This window comes from Chrysemys picta, chromosome 3 (assembly GCF_011386835.1).
Source record: "Chrysemys picta bellii isolate R12L10 chromosome 3, ASM1138683v2, whole genome shotgun sequence".
Classification (NCBI taxonomy): Eukaryota; Metazoa; Chordata; order Testudines; family Emydidae; genus Chrysemys; species Chrysemys picta.
This window is the reverse complement of record NC_088793.1, coordinates 58804243-58818922: the sequence shown is the minus strand read 5'-3', so window position 1 is coordinate 58818922 and position 14680 is coordinate 58804243. Positions and strand designations below refer to the sequence as shown.

Below are 14680 nucleotides of genomic sequence, written 5' to 3'. Positions count from 1 at the left end.
TGCATAATACTATAGCAAGTTTGAACTGCTATATGCATAGATTTCTCAATGTATCCTTTTCTCTGTTCAACCAACATATAATTTCAGGACCAGATCTCCTATGCATGTAAACTCAGTAAACCTACTCACATAAGTAAATTTAGAGTAACATCAGAGGTCTGAATTTTCCTCTGGAACTAAATACCTGGGAATCTTTTCAATTTTTGATTAAAATGTATAAGTTGTTGTAAAACATGAAGTTGGTATTTACCTTGCTATTTTTATGTCAATACTACTTTATTTTAATCTACCTTGTGTGATTTAATGATCCCTTCTAGTTATCTATACGATAAATTAAAAGCCTTCACTTCTATATACAATATCACAAACTAAACCACAGTTGCATTAGTATTCAAAAATGTCATGAATTAAAGTCCTTTAGAGGTGGTATACTAGGGGTCAGGTTCACAATGGGACTTTAGGCATTGCTATGCTGAGTACTATGGCGCCTAACTTTTAGGTGCCTAGAAAGTCCACTTGTATTCACAATGCCTGAGTTAGGCACCTAGGTTCCCTATATGAGGAGAGATAGGACCCTAAGCATAAGAGTCACAAAAGGCAGCAAACTAGGCCAGGGGCTGTCTAAACTAATCAATGAGATGGTGATGAGAGGGTGTGTCCTGAGCCCTGCCTCTCGTCAGGTGTCTAAGCTATTTCTTGCAAGAAATGCCACCAGTGGTGGTGATGCCAGTGCTTACTTTTAGCCCAGAGGTTAGAACACTCTGTTGGGCTGTAGGAGACCCAGGTTCAATACCCCCATGTTTGATGAGGAGACAGGATTTAAACAGGGGACCTCTCATTGCTCATAAGGTTGCCCAAACCACTGGGCTTAGGGATATTCTGATGTGTGGTTCCTTCAGTCTCCACTGTTAATGCTGTCCCACTTTAGATAAATAATTAGAGAGCTATTGGAGCAGGGGGGCCGGATCCTAAGTCTTCCACCTCCCATGTGAAAGCCCTAAACACCAGTCATAGAGTTGTTCTCACATACACTCCCTTTCTCTGGCCCAATGACTATTTAAGTATTTAATCAAAAGTGGAACAGCTTCAAGAGGAAAGATGGAGGGAGCCACATATAAGAATATCCCATAGCTCAGTGGCTAAGCCAACATCACCTGAGGTGGGGCAGGGAGACCTCATGTTCAAATCCTTTCTCCCAATCAAGCAGAAGAGGAAATTAAACCCAGGTCTCCCACTTCCCAGGTGATCATTCTAACTACTGGGCTAAAAGTTATGAAATAGAGACCAGCCCTTCCTTCCCCCACGCCAGGAATTTGAAAGGGCCCCGATCTAGTTAGCAAGCTCAGAGCTTGCCTACCAGATCGAGCCTCACAGGTGAGATTGGCAGGAGAACATCTATCTTCTCGTTGGTGGATCATGCTGGGGCTTAAGGCATCTGGATGTCTAGAATGATGCAACAGTGCACATTCTCAGAGGCAGAAACATAGGTGCCGAGGCACCTTTCACAACAAAAATGTAGGTGCCAATGAGTTTAGGCACCTACAAGATTAGGTGGCAACTGAGGGGGGTTTAAGAATGCCAGTAGCACCTAAATGTCCTTTTGTGAATCTGTCCATAGATCACATTAAGTTAAACGGCATTAATAATGGTGAGCTAATTTTAAAAACTATAGGAATTGGTTTATCCATCATCAAGCACCTCTGTGGTGTTAGTGTATATCTACACAGATCTGGAAGTGTAATTTCCAGCTTGAGGAGACATACCCACGTTAGCTCTGATCGCGCTAGCATGCTAAAAACAGAAGTGTTGCCACAGGGCCAGGGTAGGCTAGCCAACCAAAGTGCAGGTAGATTCTCCTGCTGCTCACATCACTGAGGCTACACTTCTATTCTGATTGAGGTAGCATACATATGTCTTCTCAAGCTAGTAATTACACCTCCAGTTTGAAGCATAAGCATACCTTTGGATGAGAATTGTTTACATCATAAACCAAGGCCACAGTACATAACATTTTAGAACTAGGAGTGTGGACTCCTAATGAAACTCCAGGAGAAATGTAAAGGAAGAACGTGACCACCCAAATTGAACTCTGTCCCACATAATGCAGTTAACTGGAATTAAAACTGAAACTTTTATGGAGTGTCCACACATTCCACGAAGGTAGAGCTTTGGTGGGACGAGCAGAAGAATACACTCCCTGGAGGTCCTTGCCACCTCCAGGTGTGATTCCTTTCAATAGCATTCCTTGACTCCATGTGGGATTTAGAGCTGGGTGCATCTGTATCCCTGTATCTGAACACCTCCATATGTGAGGGATTCTGAATCTGAATCCTGATTTTAAATCTTGGACCATCTCTAATTAATGTCACATACACACTATACTCTAAACTAAAACTATCAATAATAATAAATACAACGCAATACAATAAGATGTCTTAAGATAAGAATGTATTACTACAGCACTATGCCCACAGCATGCCTAAACTTTATAGTTACACCAATGTAAATGAGTGTGCAGAAACAATGCCAAACAACATAGATGCCCAATAACTTGTTGAGTGGGCATATGAGACAATGGCATCCAAGCCATTAGTCTTTTTTGGACTCTGAATTTAATGGGAGTTGGATCAGGCCCCATAAGTCTTGTAACTCATTTTAGCAACCAATCTATGGTAGCCATTATTATACTTCTACTGCTATGTGGTGGGCTAGCTTCCATGCATAACAATGTGTCTTCATTGTATTGATAACAGTACTTCAGAGTGACCACCTAGCATGTTGCGGAGCATCTACTATAGAGTTAACCCACCGTACCAAGTACATTCAGCAATAAATAAGCTATTCAATGGATACTGTCATATTTCATAACTCCATTATATTACTGCAGAGTATGGAACTATTATATAAATATACATATCAAATACATTATTCAAAGTACTATACCATTAGTACAGTATCCAATTTTATTTTATTTTAAATCGGTGTATTTGGTATTGAACTTGAAAGTGAGGAAACAACAGTGACGAGAGCAAGGCATAACATAGGCAAGTGCTGTGTGAAATTACATGAGAGCACCTCCATTCTGACCTGTATCCCACTTGTGAGCAAAAGAATACTGTTGATCATGCTAAATTGTGTTGAGGCTTTGTGCTATAATTAAAACTCCACTAGGGGCCAGATAAAAGTCACCATACTGTGTTTCATATAAGAACTAAGTGAGAATTTCAAATATTTGTAACTCAGCCATTTTAAAGTAATTGATGATCTGTAAGGGGAAAGGAGCAAATACAGACTCAGAAAGAGACAAAGAGATGCAGAAGTGGGAGCTGAAAAAAGAAAGGCCAGAAGAGGGACGTGAAGGAACAGGAGCTGCATGGTCCCATGAAGCTGACATAAAAAGAAAGGGGGCCAGGAACAACAGAGAAGCAGGGACTGAAATGATTTATTAAATGTTGAAACACTGAAGCACGGGCTTCCTCAGTCACAGAAAGTTAGCCTGCAGTTCTTTTCTAATGATAATAGTTTAAATTTGAAATGAACTTTAATGGAACAGTTGAACTGATGCTGAAGTTCTTGTAAACTATATAATACTTTCTAAGTATTATACAGTGTAACAGAACCTAACCATAAGTTCATCCCTCCACTATCATTGATGAGACCTGGACAATTAAAACTATCCTGGACAAATTTGTGAAAATAATTGTGTAGGGAACAATCCTGCAGACCAGTAGTGCATTGGACTGCATGGTTTTACAGGGTCTTTTCCAATCCTAATTTCTAAGATTAAGTAAAATTTAGAGAGTACTGACCTAAACTTTTACTAACGAACAGTTTGTGAGTAGAAAAGTACATACATGTTTTCCTTAGTTCTCATAACTGTACCATCTACAAAAGAGTTGATTGCACACAATGACACTTATATTTATAAATGTCACCAGAAGAGGAGAAATAGAAATAGATATACAAAGCTTGTAGAAAGTGCTGCCAATTTATCCTAACAAAAATAAAATAAAATTGAAAATGCCTCAGTACTCTTAAAATTAGATCAGAAAAATATTTTTCTTTGCTTACTAATAACCAATTTGTTTAGACAAATTTTAGATCTGAATTAAAGTGATCACTATCTAATGCAGGGATCGGCAACCTTTGGCATGCGGCCCAGCAAGGTAAGCACCCTGGCGGGCCAGGCCGGTTTGTTTACCTGCCACGTCTGCAGGTTCGGCTGATTGCGGCTCCCACAGCCCGCACCGCTTCCCACAGCCTCCATTGGCCTGGAGCGGCGAATCACAGCCAGTGGGAGCCGCAATCAGTCGAACCTGCGGACGCGGCAGGTAAACAAACTGGCCCGCGTGCCAAAGGTTGCCGATCCCTGATCTAATGTAACAAAAGCATGGGAATAAACTGTGACTACACTTTTTCTTCAATTTTTACACTTAAGTCAATGTTTTTTCCAGATTTTTATTTAATTTCTGTGGTATATGACCAGAGGTAGGCTGGTGAGATTGGGTTTTGTTTTTCTTTCACAAAAATTGATCGGGTAGGTTTTGTTTTTCCAAACCCAAGAATGGTTCACATCAGGATTCCATATTTTTGAAAGCTCCAAAATTTAGGAAAGGGTGTCAGAGTGAAGATGTATCTGGACCCAACCTTTAGCAATATGTGGAAACAAGGGTTGAAATGAGATGGGAAACTTTAGGTGTAGGGCTCCCATGGGGTGGTTTAATCCTGGTTCCTTCTTATACCAACCACCAAAGCTCACCATGGGTTTGAGTGTTAGATAATGTAAAAAGTTCAGTTTTGGCCCATCTCTGCTAGAGACTCTCCCCAGATTCCCAGTTGCTGTAAATCAGTGTCCTCCATTAAATCTGGTCCTTAGATCTTTCTGTCTATACAGGGGTAGCCGTGTTAGTCTGTATCTACAAAAACAACAAGGAGTCTGGTGGCACCTTAAAGACTAACAGAAAATAAATCTGTTAGTCTTTAAGGTGCCACCAGACTCCTTGTTGTTTCTGTCTATACAGTGCATAATGAGCTATAGGATTCAAGCTGAATACATAGAAAGACACAGTTTTTCAATATGGCCACAGATATTTCTTATCCCAGGGAAATTGGAAATCAAGCACCCGATTCACCAGGGTGTTACTCAAATTTTATATCAGTGTAATTCCACTGAGATTACAATAATGAATTGGTGTAAATCTGGTGTAACACAATGGTGCATCAGTTAATGTGTCTGAGTAGACAACGATAAAACAAACTCTCAGCAGATACAGTATGACACATTGCCAAAGTATCTAACCTTTTGATTTATGGACTTATTTGTTTAGAAAGTAAAATGTTTGCACTGTCTGCTAAATGGCATGAAGTCATTCCTTATTACATGGATTCAGAATAAATGGCTTCCAGTTTAAAATGTAAAAAGAAGTTTCAGGGATTTCTAACTGCTATCAGGTAGCCTGTGTACTCTCATCACCAGTATGCTCTAATTAGGCTCTAAAGAGTAGTTTCCTGATTTAAAAAATTTTAATTAAACAATCTTCCAAATGGGAATCCAGGGAGATACCAAAATTAAAGATGTGTCTTCTCTGAGGTATGAAATATTGCCTCATGTTGCAAAAGCATTAAAAATTAATTCAGATGTTACAAGCCCTGATCCTACAAATATTTACTTATATGTTTAACTTAAACACATAAGCAGTCCCATTACTTCACTGAAGGTCCATCTCCCTACAGAATAATTTAAATTTGGGGTTCAGCCCCACACTAGTGCTGTGTCCTTTCTTCTTGAGTTCTTGAGTGCTGTAGGACCTACTGGAGCCTGGAGTCAATGTGGAGTATTGCAGTCTCTGGGATTTGGAGTCCTCACAGAATATAGCGCATTTATCAATTCAAAGGTGGGAAATGCCCTAGCAAGGCCCAGCACAGACAAAGCCAAAACTGAAATTCTAAATGGAAGGTAGGAAACAATGGATACATCTACTCTGCAAAAGCCAACCAACCAACCAACCACACAGACCACATCAGCAAGTTTCAAAGCCTGGATTTACAGACTTGGCTCCACAGACTTGGGCTTGCAGGGCTCATGCTCCATTACAAAATAGCAGAATCGACATTCCCACTCGGGCTGGAGCTCAGGCTCTGAGACCCACCGAGTTGCCAGGTTTCAGAGCCTAAGCAGAAACATCTACGCTGCTAACTGTAGTGCCATAGTGCAAGCCATGTGAGCCCAAGTCTGTACTTGCTGTCACTGGTATTCTTTTTGCAGTGTAGACATACCCAAGTGAGAGTTATAAGGTGAAGCACAATGATATGCAACCTTTGTTTATCTAGTCATGTGATCTTCTGAGGAATTTTCTTCAAGTTGGTTGTCAAAACACAAGAAGTATTTATTAATTTTACATAATAAAAAGGAAAGAAATCAAACAACCATAAAAAATCCAAAAAAACAAAAGAAACTTTATAAAACCACAATAATACTGCCGTGCATTTGAAAATCAAGCCTTTTCTGACTAGACAGGTAATTTTCCACAAAATTATATGCTGCAAAAATATCTGTATTATTTAATTTCAAATGTGACTGTTGACACTCATTTTACCACTAGGCTTTCAACTACTCTAATCATAACTATCAAAGTAAACAAACATATGTAAAAATCTTGATCAGTTCTTTTTAAAAAAGAAAATAATTAAATGACAATTCAGTTACGTGTTAAGAAAACAGTGTCCATTACTTACTGTAATATTAATAAAGCTAAAGGAAATGATTGGGCTAGTGAAGTACACAGAAACTAACCATAAGAAATCATGGTCATTGAATTCCTGTATTTACCTGGTGGTATGTAGGCACTCTGCACTTCTTCCTCGTTTTGCTCTGGGCAGCATAAGAAGCTCACTGCACAGACAGGATGGATGGTGAGTGAAACAGATATAAATATGAAGCATTAGATGACATGAGTTATGCAAATGATATGCAAATGAAAACGTAAAAAAAAGAAACCAGAAAGCTCACACTGAGATAGCTGTCTTGATAGTGTTCAAACCAAAACAAATTACAATGCTGCTCTAAAATGTAAGCAATAAAGTACCTATGACAACTATATATTCAGATAATACTTTTAAGTGGACATCTAATTTTGTCTTTTTTTTTTTTAAATAATTTTGAAGTTACTTTAGAGATTTTAATATTAAAAATTGACAGGATTCTTTATCAAATTACATTGCTATGGCAATCTTCTAGTTCTTGAAGTAGGTATTTATTAAAACATGGCAGCATGATAATAAAAATGGAATTATGGAACCTCCATTTTTTTGAACCCAGACAAGACTGTGTGTGCGCTGAGGAGTGGTGGGGAGTTATAAATGTAGTTTTATGCTCTAGTGAATACAGTGTAAGGAGCATCAACTCATCATTTTGGTGAAAAGAAAAATATTTGTCCACTAAAATATTAAGTTTATACAAATGTAAATTCTGATCTAAAGCTTTTTGATTGCAATATTTTGTTATACATCCCCTTACAGAAATAGAAAATGTGTTAATCAGTTATCAAAATCTCCTTTCTAACCATTTCTATTTTACAGACTACTTATTCCGTTATTGCAACCAGCAGTATATTACAAGAGCCAAGTGCTACAGCCAACAATATAGATACTGTAAATTAATCATTTCTATCTTTAATAAACATGATTGTGATAACAGTATGTCCCTTTAGTGATTTTTGTGAGTATCTGCACAAAGAGAAGTCCCAGAATCTCCTTATTGTTATTGACACCAAAGTGAAGCTAAAGTTCATGAAGATGCATCATTTAAAAAGAATCAAAGAATCATATGAAGTACTATGGTAACAGAGAGAGAAAAGATATAAAAATTATGCAAGGTGGCAAAATGATCAATTACTTTCATGCTTTATATTGTCATTAAACTATAGATTTCACTATGGAAACTGGTATATCATAAGCAATATTTATGTAATATAATAAACCAGGGAAATCAAAATCACGGCTTGCAATCCACATGTGAGATTTAAATTTGCATCTGGAACTACAGGCCTGATTTTGATGCAACAAAATATGTTAAAGGTGAACTGAATTGTTTTTCTTAAAAGGAAAGAACAATAAAACTATTTAATATCTCATATCATTAGTAGAATTTATGTGTAGACTTCCAAATTACAAATAAATACAATATAATTTAAAACAAAGTAATTGAAAATAAAATTCCTCTTATTTCTTGTACACACAAAGGATTCTGTGTTTCTCTTGAAAGAGTTGAGGACATTACAAAAGCCAAAGCACTGTAAGGATGCAGGACCATCATGGCTTAGTTATCAGAGGGTATGTCTACACTGCGACTAGACGCCTGCAGCTGGCCTGTGCCAGTTGACTTGGGTTCACTGGGCTCGGGCTAAGGGGTTGTTTAATTGTGGTGTAGACATTCGGGCTCAGGACGCAGCCCAAACTCTGGGACCCTTCCACTTTGCAGGGTCCTAGAGCCTGGGCTCCAGCATAAGCCTGAAGGTCTACACAGTAGTTAAAAAAGCCCCTTAGCATGAGCCCCACAAGCCAGAGTTAGGGTCATGGGCCAGCTGCAGATTTTTAACTGCAGTGTAGACAGACCCAGAGACAACATACAATGTTATAGGAGAAACAATGAGAAGTCCTTGTGGCACCTTAGAGACTAACAAATTTATTTGGGCATAAGTTTTCATGGGCTATGAAGTGGGTTATAGCCCACAAAAGCTTATGCCCAAATAAATTTGTTAGTCTCTGAGATGCCACAAGGACTCCTCGTTGTTTTTGCTGATACAGATTAACACGGCTACCCCCCTGAAACCTGTTATAGGAGATGCACTAATGAAATCCAGAGGCAGAAAGGGAAGTGAATTTGGATTGTAGGTCAAATCTTAAAGTTCTTGCTCAATATTTACTCTGTCTTCATTCAGTCAAAGTTTGCCTATCAAGGACCTCAAGATTTGGCCTATTGAAAATAGTGATATAAAACACACCCATGCATCGAATATAAAATAGCAAATACATATGGAATACAATTCTAATTATTTCCTCAAATTGAAAAATAAATCATACTGGTAAGGTATTAATAGTCTCATAATTAATGATATTTTTGACACATTTACAGAAAAATGTATTCCTCTAGAAAAGATTTTTGAAAGAGATACTAGATTATGTATATGAACATGGAGATTACCACATCTTCTTTATAAACAAATGGATGGAATATAACACTGAGAGACCTATTTCACTGAGAATCAGATAATGATACCTGAATTCACAGCAGTCAGAATTATGACACCCGGCTAGATAGCTTTCCCCAGTAATTTTTTATTTAAAAAAAAAATAGCAGTGCAGACAATCCCAGTTCTGTTGGAAATATATCACAACTTGTTGCTGAACAATCCTCCAGCTGGAATTTTATATGAGGTCATGATTCACTTTCCTAAATCTAAGGGCTCTCTGTTATTGCTCCTTCATAATAATTTAAAAATAACATCTGAAACTCCTGAACAAAGATTATGAAGGTTATGACCAGGAATATCCAGTATTGATTTGGGTGCTACCATAATACAAATAAATAACTAGTAACAATTTGTAGGGGTATGATGAGATGCAGTTAATAATTGTAGATTATTTCAGGCATGGGGATAGTAGGAACTTCTATGGATCTATCCATTCCTTTCCAGTGGATGTTATATTAGACAGCTGGCAGCAGGTATGGATTTTGATGAGGACTTCTGTAAATGGGTGAACTTATTGCAAGAGCATATCAAATAAAGGTTCTTTAAATTCTTAATCTTCTTCCGTGGTAGTAACTGCAACAGGCTCCCCCTTAAGACGCCTGTATTACTCATTGATAAGTTTGTGGTTCTCATGGGACCCGCCACTAGAGATAAATAAACAAGAGTTGTATAGTGCTTTCCAAAATGACTGCAGGGCACCTTAAGCAGGGGGAGGCATTATCCAGCTTGCCAGGGAAAGGGGAATAGCACTTTATGGGGGTGGAGGATGGGGAGGGAGAGGGGCTCAGAAACTGCTGCAAAAAGAGGAATGGGTCAGCGTGGTGATGCTGACTCATCCCCAGGTACCAGAAGGCCTGGGGAGTTGAATAGGGGCAATCCTGGCAGGCGCAGCCCCTTTTCTCCAGACCAAGCTAAGCGGCACCCACCTTCCCTCCCCTCCCCTTGAGATGGCAAAATACCAGGTTTGGTCAGGACCTGCTGTGGGCATTGCACTAGCTGCTTCTTTCCAGGGGGGCTGGGAAGGAATTTTTCCCTCACCACCAGATTGGCCTAGGTTGAGTGGAGAGGTTTTTCTCCTTCCCCACAGTGGGTTCAGGGAGGGCTTTGTTATGGTGCGTAGGAAAGGGAGTTAGGCTATGATGTTGCAACGCGTTATGTACATGTGGGGCGGATGCCCAGGGCAGGTACTCCATAGGGAAGGGATACAGTGACCAGATAAATGGCTTTGTAAAGGATTTAAAAAGGAGGTGTTGGTTAAAGGAGGGGGAGAGGGGAGGGAGCCAAACCCCCTTCCTTATAGCACACTGTATCTCTCATTGGAGGGGGGGGAATGGTAAGGTCCCAGCAAGGGTTAGCTGGAGCACCTGGATGGAAAATGAAGGGGGGCTGGAGGAAGCCTCTGGACAGCTATTGAATGAACATGGAGTTACCTGTATAGGTTTATCTGCCAGGTAGCCTCAGACATCTAATAATGAAGTTGTGGCCTGATTAAAACCATATCAAGTGTCTCCTGTCCTCCTTTTAGAATAGCTGGACAACAGAATTTTATTTAGGGGTGGGAGTGAAACAAGACTGTTGCAGCTGCTGTCTCTGGGAGAAGAAACTCCTGGCAAAGGTACAGGGGGCCCTCAGGATAGCAACACCCACCCCTCCCCCCATTTATCCATCAAAAGCTGGCTTCTCAAAGCAAGCGGAGGAGAATAAAAAACTCTCTTTCCTCAGTCAGAGTCCCACCCCAGCAGCACCCCTCCCTTGACTCTGCTCTGATGGCTTCTGCTTCAGACAGCATCAGAGCAGAACCCCAAAGCCCTTCCATCCAAGCAGGAAGGGACGAGATGATCCAAGAACACAGTCAGGATTTTTGCTTTTGACTGTGGGATATTTTGCATATACTTTTATTGTCTAAATTTGCGCCTAGGAATATGAGTCACCCTTGAATGTCCCCCACTCCCTTTCAAGCTCTACTTATGAGGAAGAATACTAAGGAAAGTGTTCAATAAAAATATGTATATTGAGTACATAACTACTTTACAATAAAGAATAAAATGAAACATACATATAAAGTGGAAAACACTGCAGTGTTAGCATCTTAACTGTAAAATTGATTTTTTTATGATTAAAAAGCATTTCAATTCACCTCTAAGAAGAAAATCAGTGGTACAATCCAACTTATACAATTCTGTACATATTTCTTGCCTACTTTTATTGTATGCCATGGTAAAACAAGTCTCAAGAAATTAAAACTATCAACAACACGTATTAATGCCTAGATGTAAGTTATCTCATTTAAAATTTGAAAAGGCAAGATCATATACAAAACTGAATTAGGGATCACTGCAGAGGCCATTTGCTATTAAATTACTATGTTGCTTCAAAACCGGACAAAAGTTCCAGAAATATTTGCAGTTTTATTCCCTTCTCCCATTTCTTCACCCTACTACAGATGGCATTGTTAATAGTAGGCTTGAGGAATCATTTTAAAATAGTAACACCGGGACTGATTTTGTCACCCTTACTCACACTGATAGGACTATTGACAAAGTAAGGGTAGCAGAATATAGACCACTATGATTTAGCTATATGCCGTTTTCCCACAAAATAAGTAAGTGACCTACAAATATGAACAACCAGAGTCACCATTATGTTTCCAAGTACTGCACCAAAATTTGTTCCTATGATTTCTATGTATAAACAAGGCAAAATTCCTGGTTTATTCTTCCTCCCTCTTTTCATATTCTATGCTACAAAAATTATTTTCAGTATGAATATAGAACCTATTCCTTATCTGTTGCCTAATACTGACAAAAGCACTTTTTCTCCCCTAGTGTTGTAATCACGATTGTTCTTGTCAGTTATGACCATTCCTTTCCCCTTTCCCATTAACCCAAATGTGCATTCAAACAAGTACATTCAAACACTAGCCAAAAAGACAAAGACACTTCTATACATGTTCATAAGTTTAAGTTGAAAACATACCTTTCGTGATCTGACAAATACTGACTATCCATTTCTCTGGACCTGCGATCAACTGGACTTCGGGAGGCATCATGGTGTCTAGTTGGAGAACGTGATCTTCTCATTTGATGAATTTCATCTAAACTCCTAGAAGTGTTTATATAATACATATTTGTATGATGGTTTTCTTCTCCCCATAGTTAACACAGTTTAACAGGTTACAAGGTTACAAGTTGCCTGCTGGAAGGTTTCTCCTTAATGTATGACTTTTCAAAAATATTAGCTCTTTGGGAAAAAAACCCTCATTTAGCATGGGTAACAGTATTTTTTACCCTTTTTAGAATTAAATTCTTTGTGAACACAGAACTCAGCAATGTTAATGGGGGACATGTTCCTGTATTTGGAGAATAGTTAGCAAGAATTCATTTTGAAGTTTATGGTTTTATAGTTTCATACCTAGGTTTCCAAAGGCAGAGTCCCAGGCTGTGGACCCTGGTCAGTGGAAAGTCCTTGCAGCAGAAAGAAGTGTCTGTGACTACCCTTCAGCAAGGGTTAGGGTGGGACATGGTAGACCACAGGTAGTCTGCACTATCCCTAAAGTGTGTGGCACTGCATAGGAAGGGGCTGTGACTGTACATCTTCCAGAAGTTTCTGACCTGCTACGGAGTCTGACCTAAAAGTTCTCTTCCTATGGTGAAATTCCTGAGGGAAAGCAGCAGTGGAAATACCACTGATCACTTGAAGGGCTGATTCCTGCCTCTTCCCCCTCATTAGGGGCAGTAACTGCAACTCTTATAGGAGGGACCAAGATGCAGCCCTCTGTGCCAGTGGGAGTGAATCAAGCCATATGTTTATACTGAGTTTCATTGTTTTGCTGACAGACTGAAAGTACCTGACTGTTTTTCCAAGAAGAACTCAAACTTCGTTTTCTAAAAGGGAAGTGAAAGGTTGTACGGCCTTTCAGCTAGGTGTGAGGAATAAAAAGAGGGGTCGGCATCGTAGCCTGTGCTGTGGAGGAACACATTTCTTAAGTGCAACTCAGTCTCCCACTGTAAGGCCAGGAAAGACTGGCTGGCACCTTTGCAGTTAGTTCACTTGGATGAGACGGAGAATCTAGTGCCACTCTGGATTAAGTAATTCTGGAGCCAGCATGTGATTGGCGCTGAAGAAAGTCTCTTATACTCATCTATGATCCAAGGGATGTTATCTGCAACACAAGCCTTGGCTACACTAGAACATGTATCCTTGTTACAGTAGCTGTCAGCATCAATACTACTATTGTATTTAAACAATCATATGAATAGGGCTCTATCATTTTTTTACCATCATGTCAAAATGCATGAGCCCTGTTTACATTAGTAGCTACTACCAAGTATAACTGCAGTATTGCTAGCTGTTGCTCTATTGCAGGTACTAAGATTTCTAGTGTAGACACCTCCAGAGGACAGAGGAGTGAAAACTGAGAATGAGTGGATGAGGCTACGGGTTTCAAGAGAGGTTCAGAGAAGCTCCCTCTCCTCTCCCTTCCTCTATACAGAGAAATGAAGAAGGTTAGTCAAGTTTTGAGTCTACCAACCCTGGCAATATCTACATCTGAAAATGTAAAGCACACAACACATTTTTATGAATGTAAAGCAGGAAAAAAACAAAAGAGATTCACTTATTCATTACATGTTGCCTACCAGAAGTTACACATACAGGAACTATATACTTAACTTTATAGCCAGTCTAAATGTTATCATTGTTCTCTGAAATATATCTTACGTTAAATATCATTTGGTATTTTATTGTTCTCTCTCTAACTAAACAAATCCCATAAAAAGAATCTTAGAATGTAATTTGTAGGAATTGGTAACTTCAGATTACTCTTACTTGCAAAATCAGTTCATTCATGGTTATTAATGGTATATTTTATTTATTATTTATAGCACACACAGTGGACTCACAAAAGGCATGGTCTCTACCTGAAAAAGCTTCCAATCTAAATTTTAGATACAACACAATGACCAAAATGATAAACAGTAGGGAGGATGTCAGGTAAGGAAAGATTAGGGTTACAGTATTGCAATTAATAGAGGATTAAGGATGTGATAGGCTTCAAACAATTTATATGCTTCAATATTAAACTAACACATGAAGAAAAAGTAATACACTGTGAAAAATAATGAAGAGTTCAATCAGATGAGAGTGACATAGAACCTCTGCTTGGTTACACAAATTTTGAATCACCAAAGTGTTTCAGTAACTAATGTTGCTAACTTGTGAACCCTACCTCTGTAATGGCACATTTGGTAAACGTGAACGGGTCCTGCCCTGATCATCACCACGGTGAGGAGATACAGATCGTGAACGATGATGTGTTGTTCTTTGCTGTTCTGGCACAGTTAACGTTGTAGATCTACTTTCTCTAGTATTAGATCTATAACCTACTGGTAAAAGTGCAACAAAATGATGTTAGACAGTAAGGATCTGGG

At 39.0% G+C, this 14680-nt stretch overlaps 1 protein-coding gene across 42 annotated transcripts in view; it reads right to left on the bottom strand.

Moving 5' to 3' along the window:
- Positions 1-14680, bottom strand: part of RIMS1 (regulating synaptic membrane exocytosis 1) — a 515627-nt gene that overhangs the window by 163037 nt on the left and 337910 nt on the right. For 24 of the 42 annotated variants that reach the window (XM_065587958.1, XM_065587963.1, XM_065587959.1 and 21 more), the window contains 3 exons: positions 14479-14635; positions 12228-12353; positions 6830-6892 (listed from right to left, as the gene is read on the bottom strand). In XM_065587958.1, the coding sequence (XP_065444030.1) occupies positions 6830-6892; positions 12228-12353; positions 14479-14635 (346 nt within the window). The remainder of the gene's footprint in view (positions 1-6829; positions 6893-12227; positions 12354-14478; positions 14636-14680) is intronic. The other 18 variants (XM_065587957.1, XM_065587962.1, XM_065588001.1 and 15 more) reach the window with 3 other exon arrangements.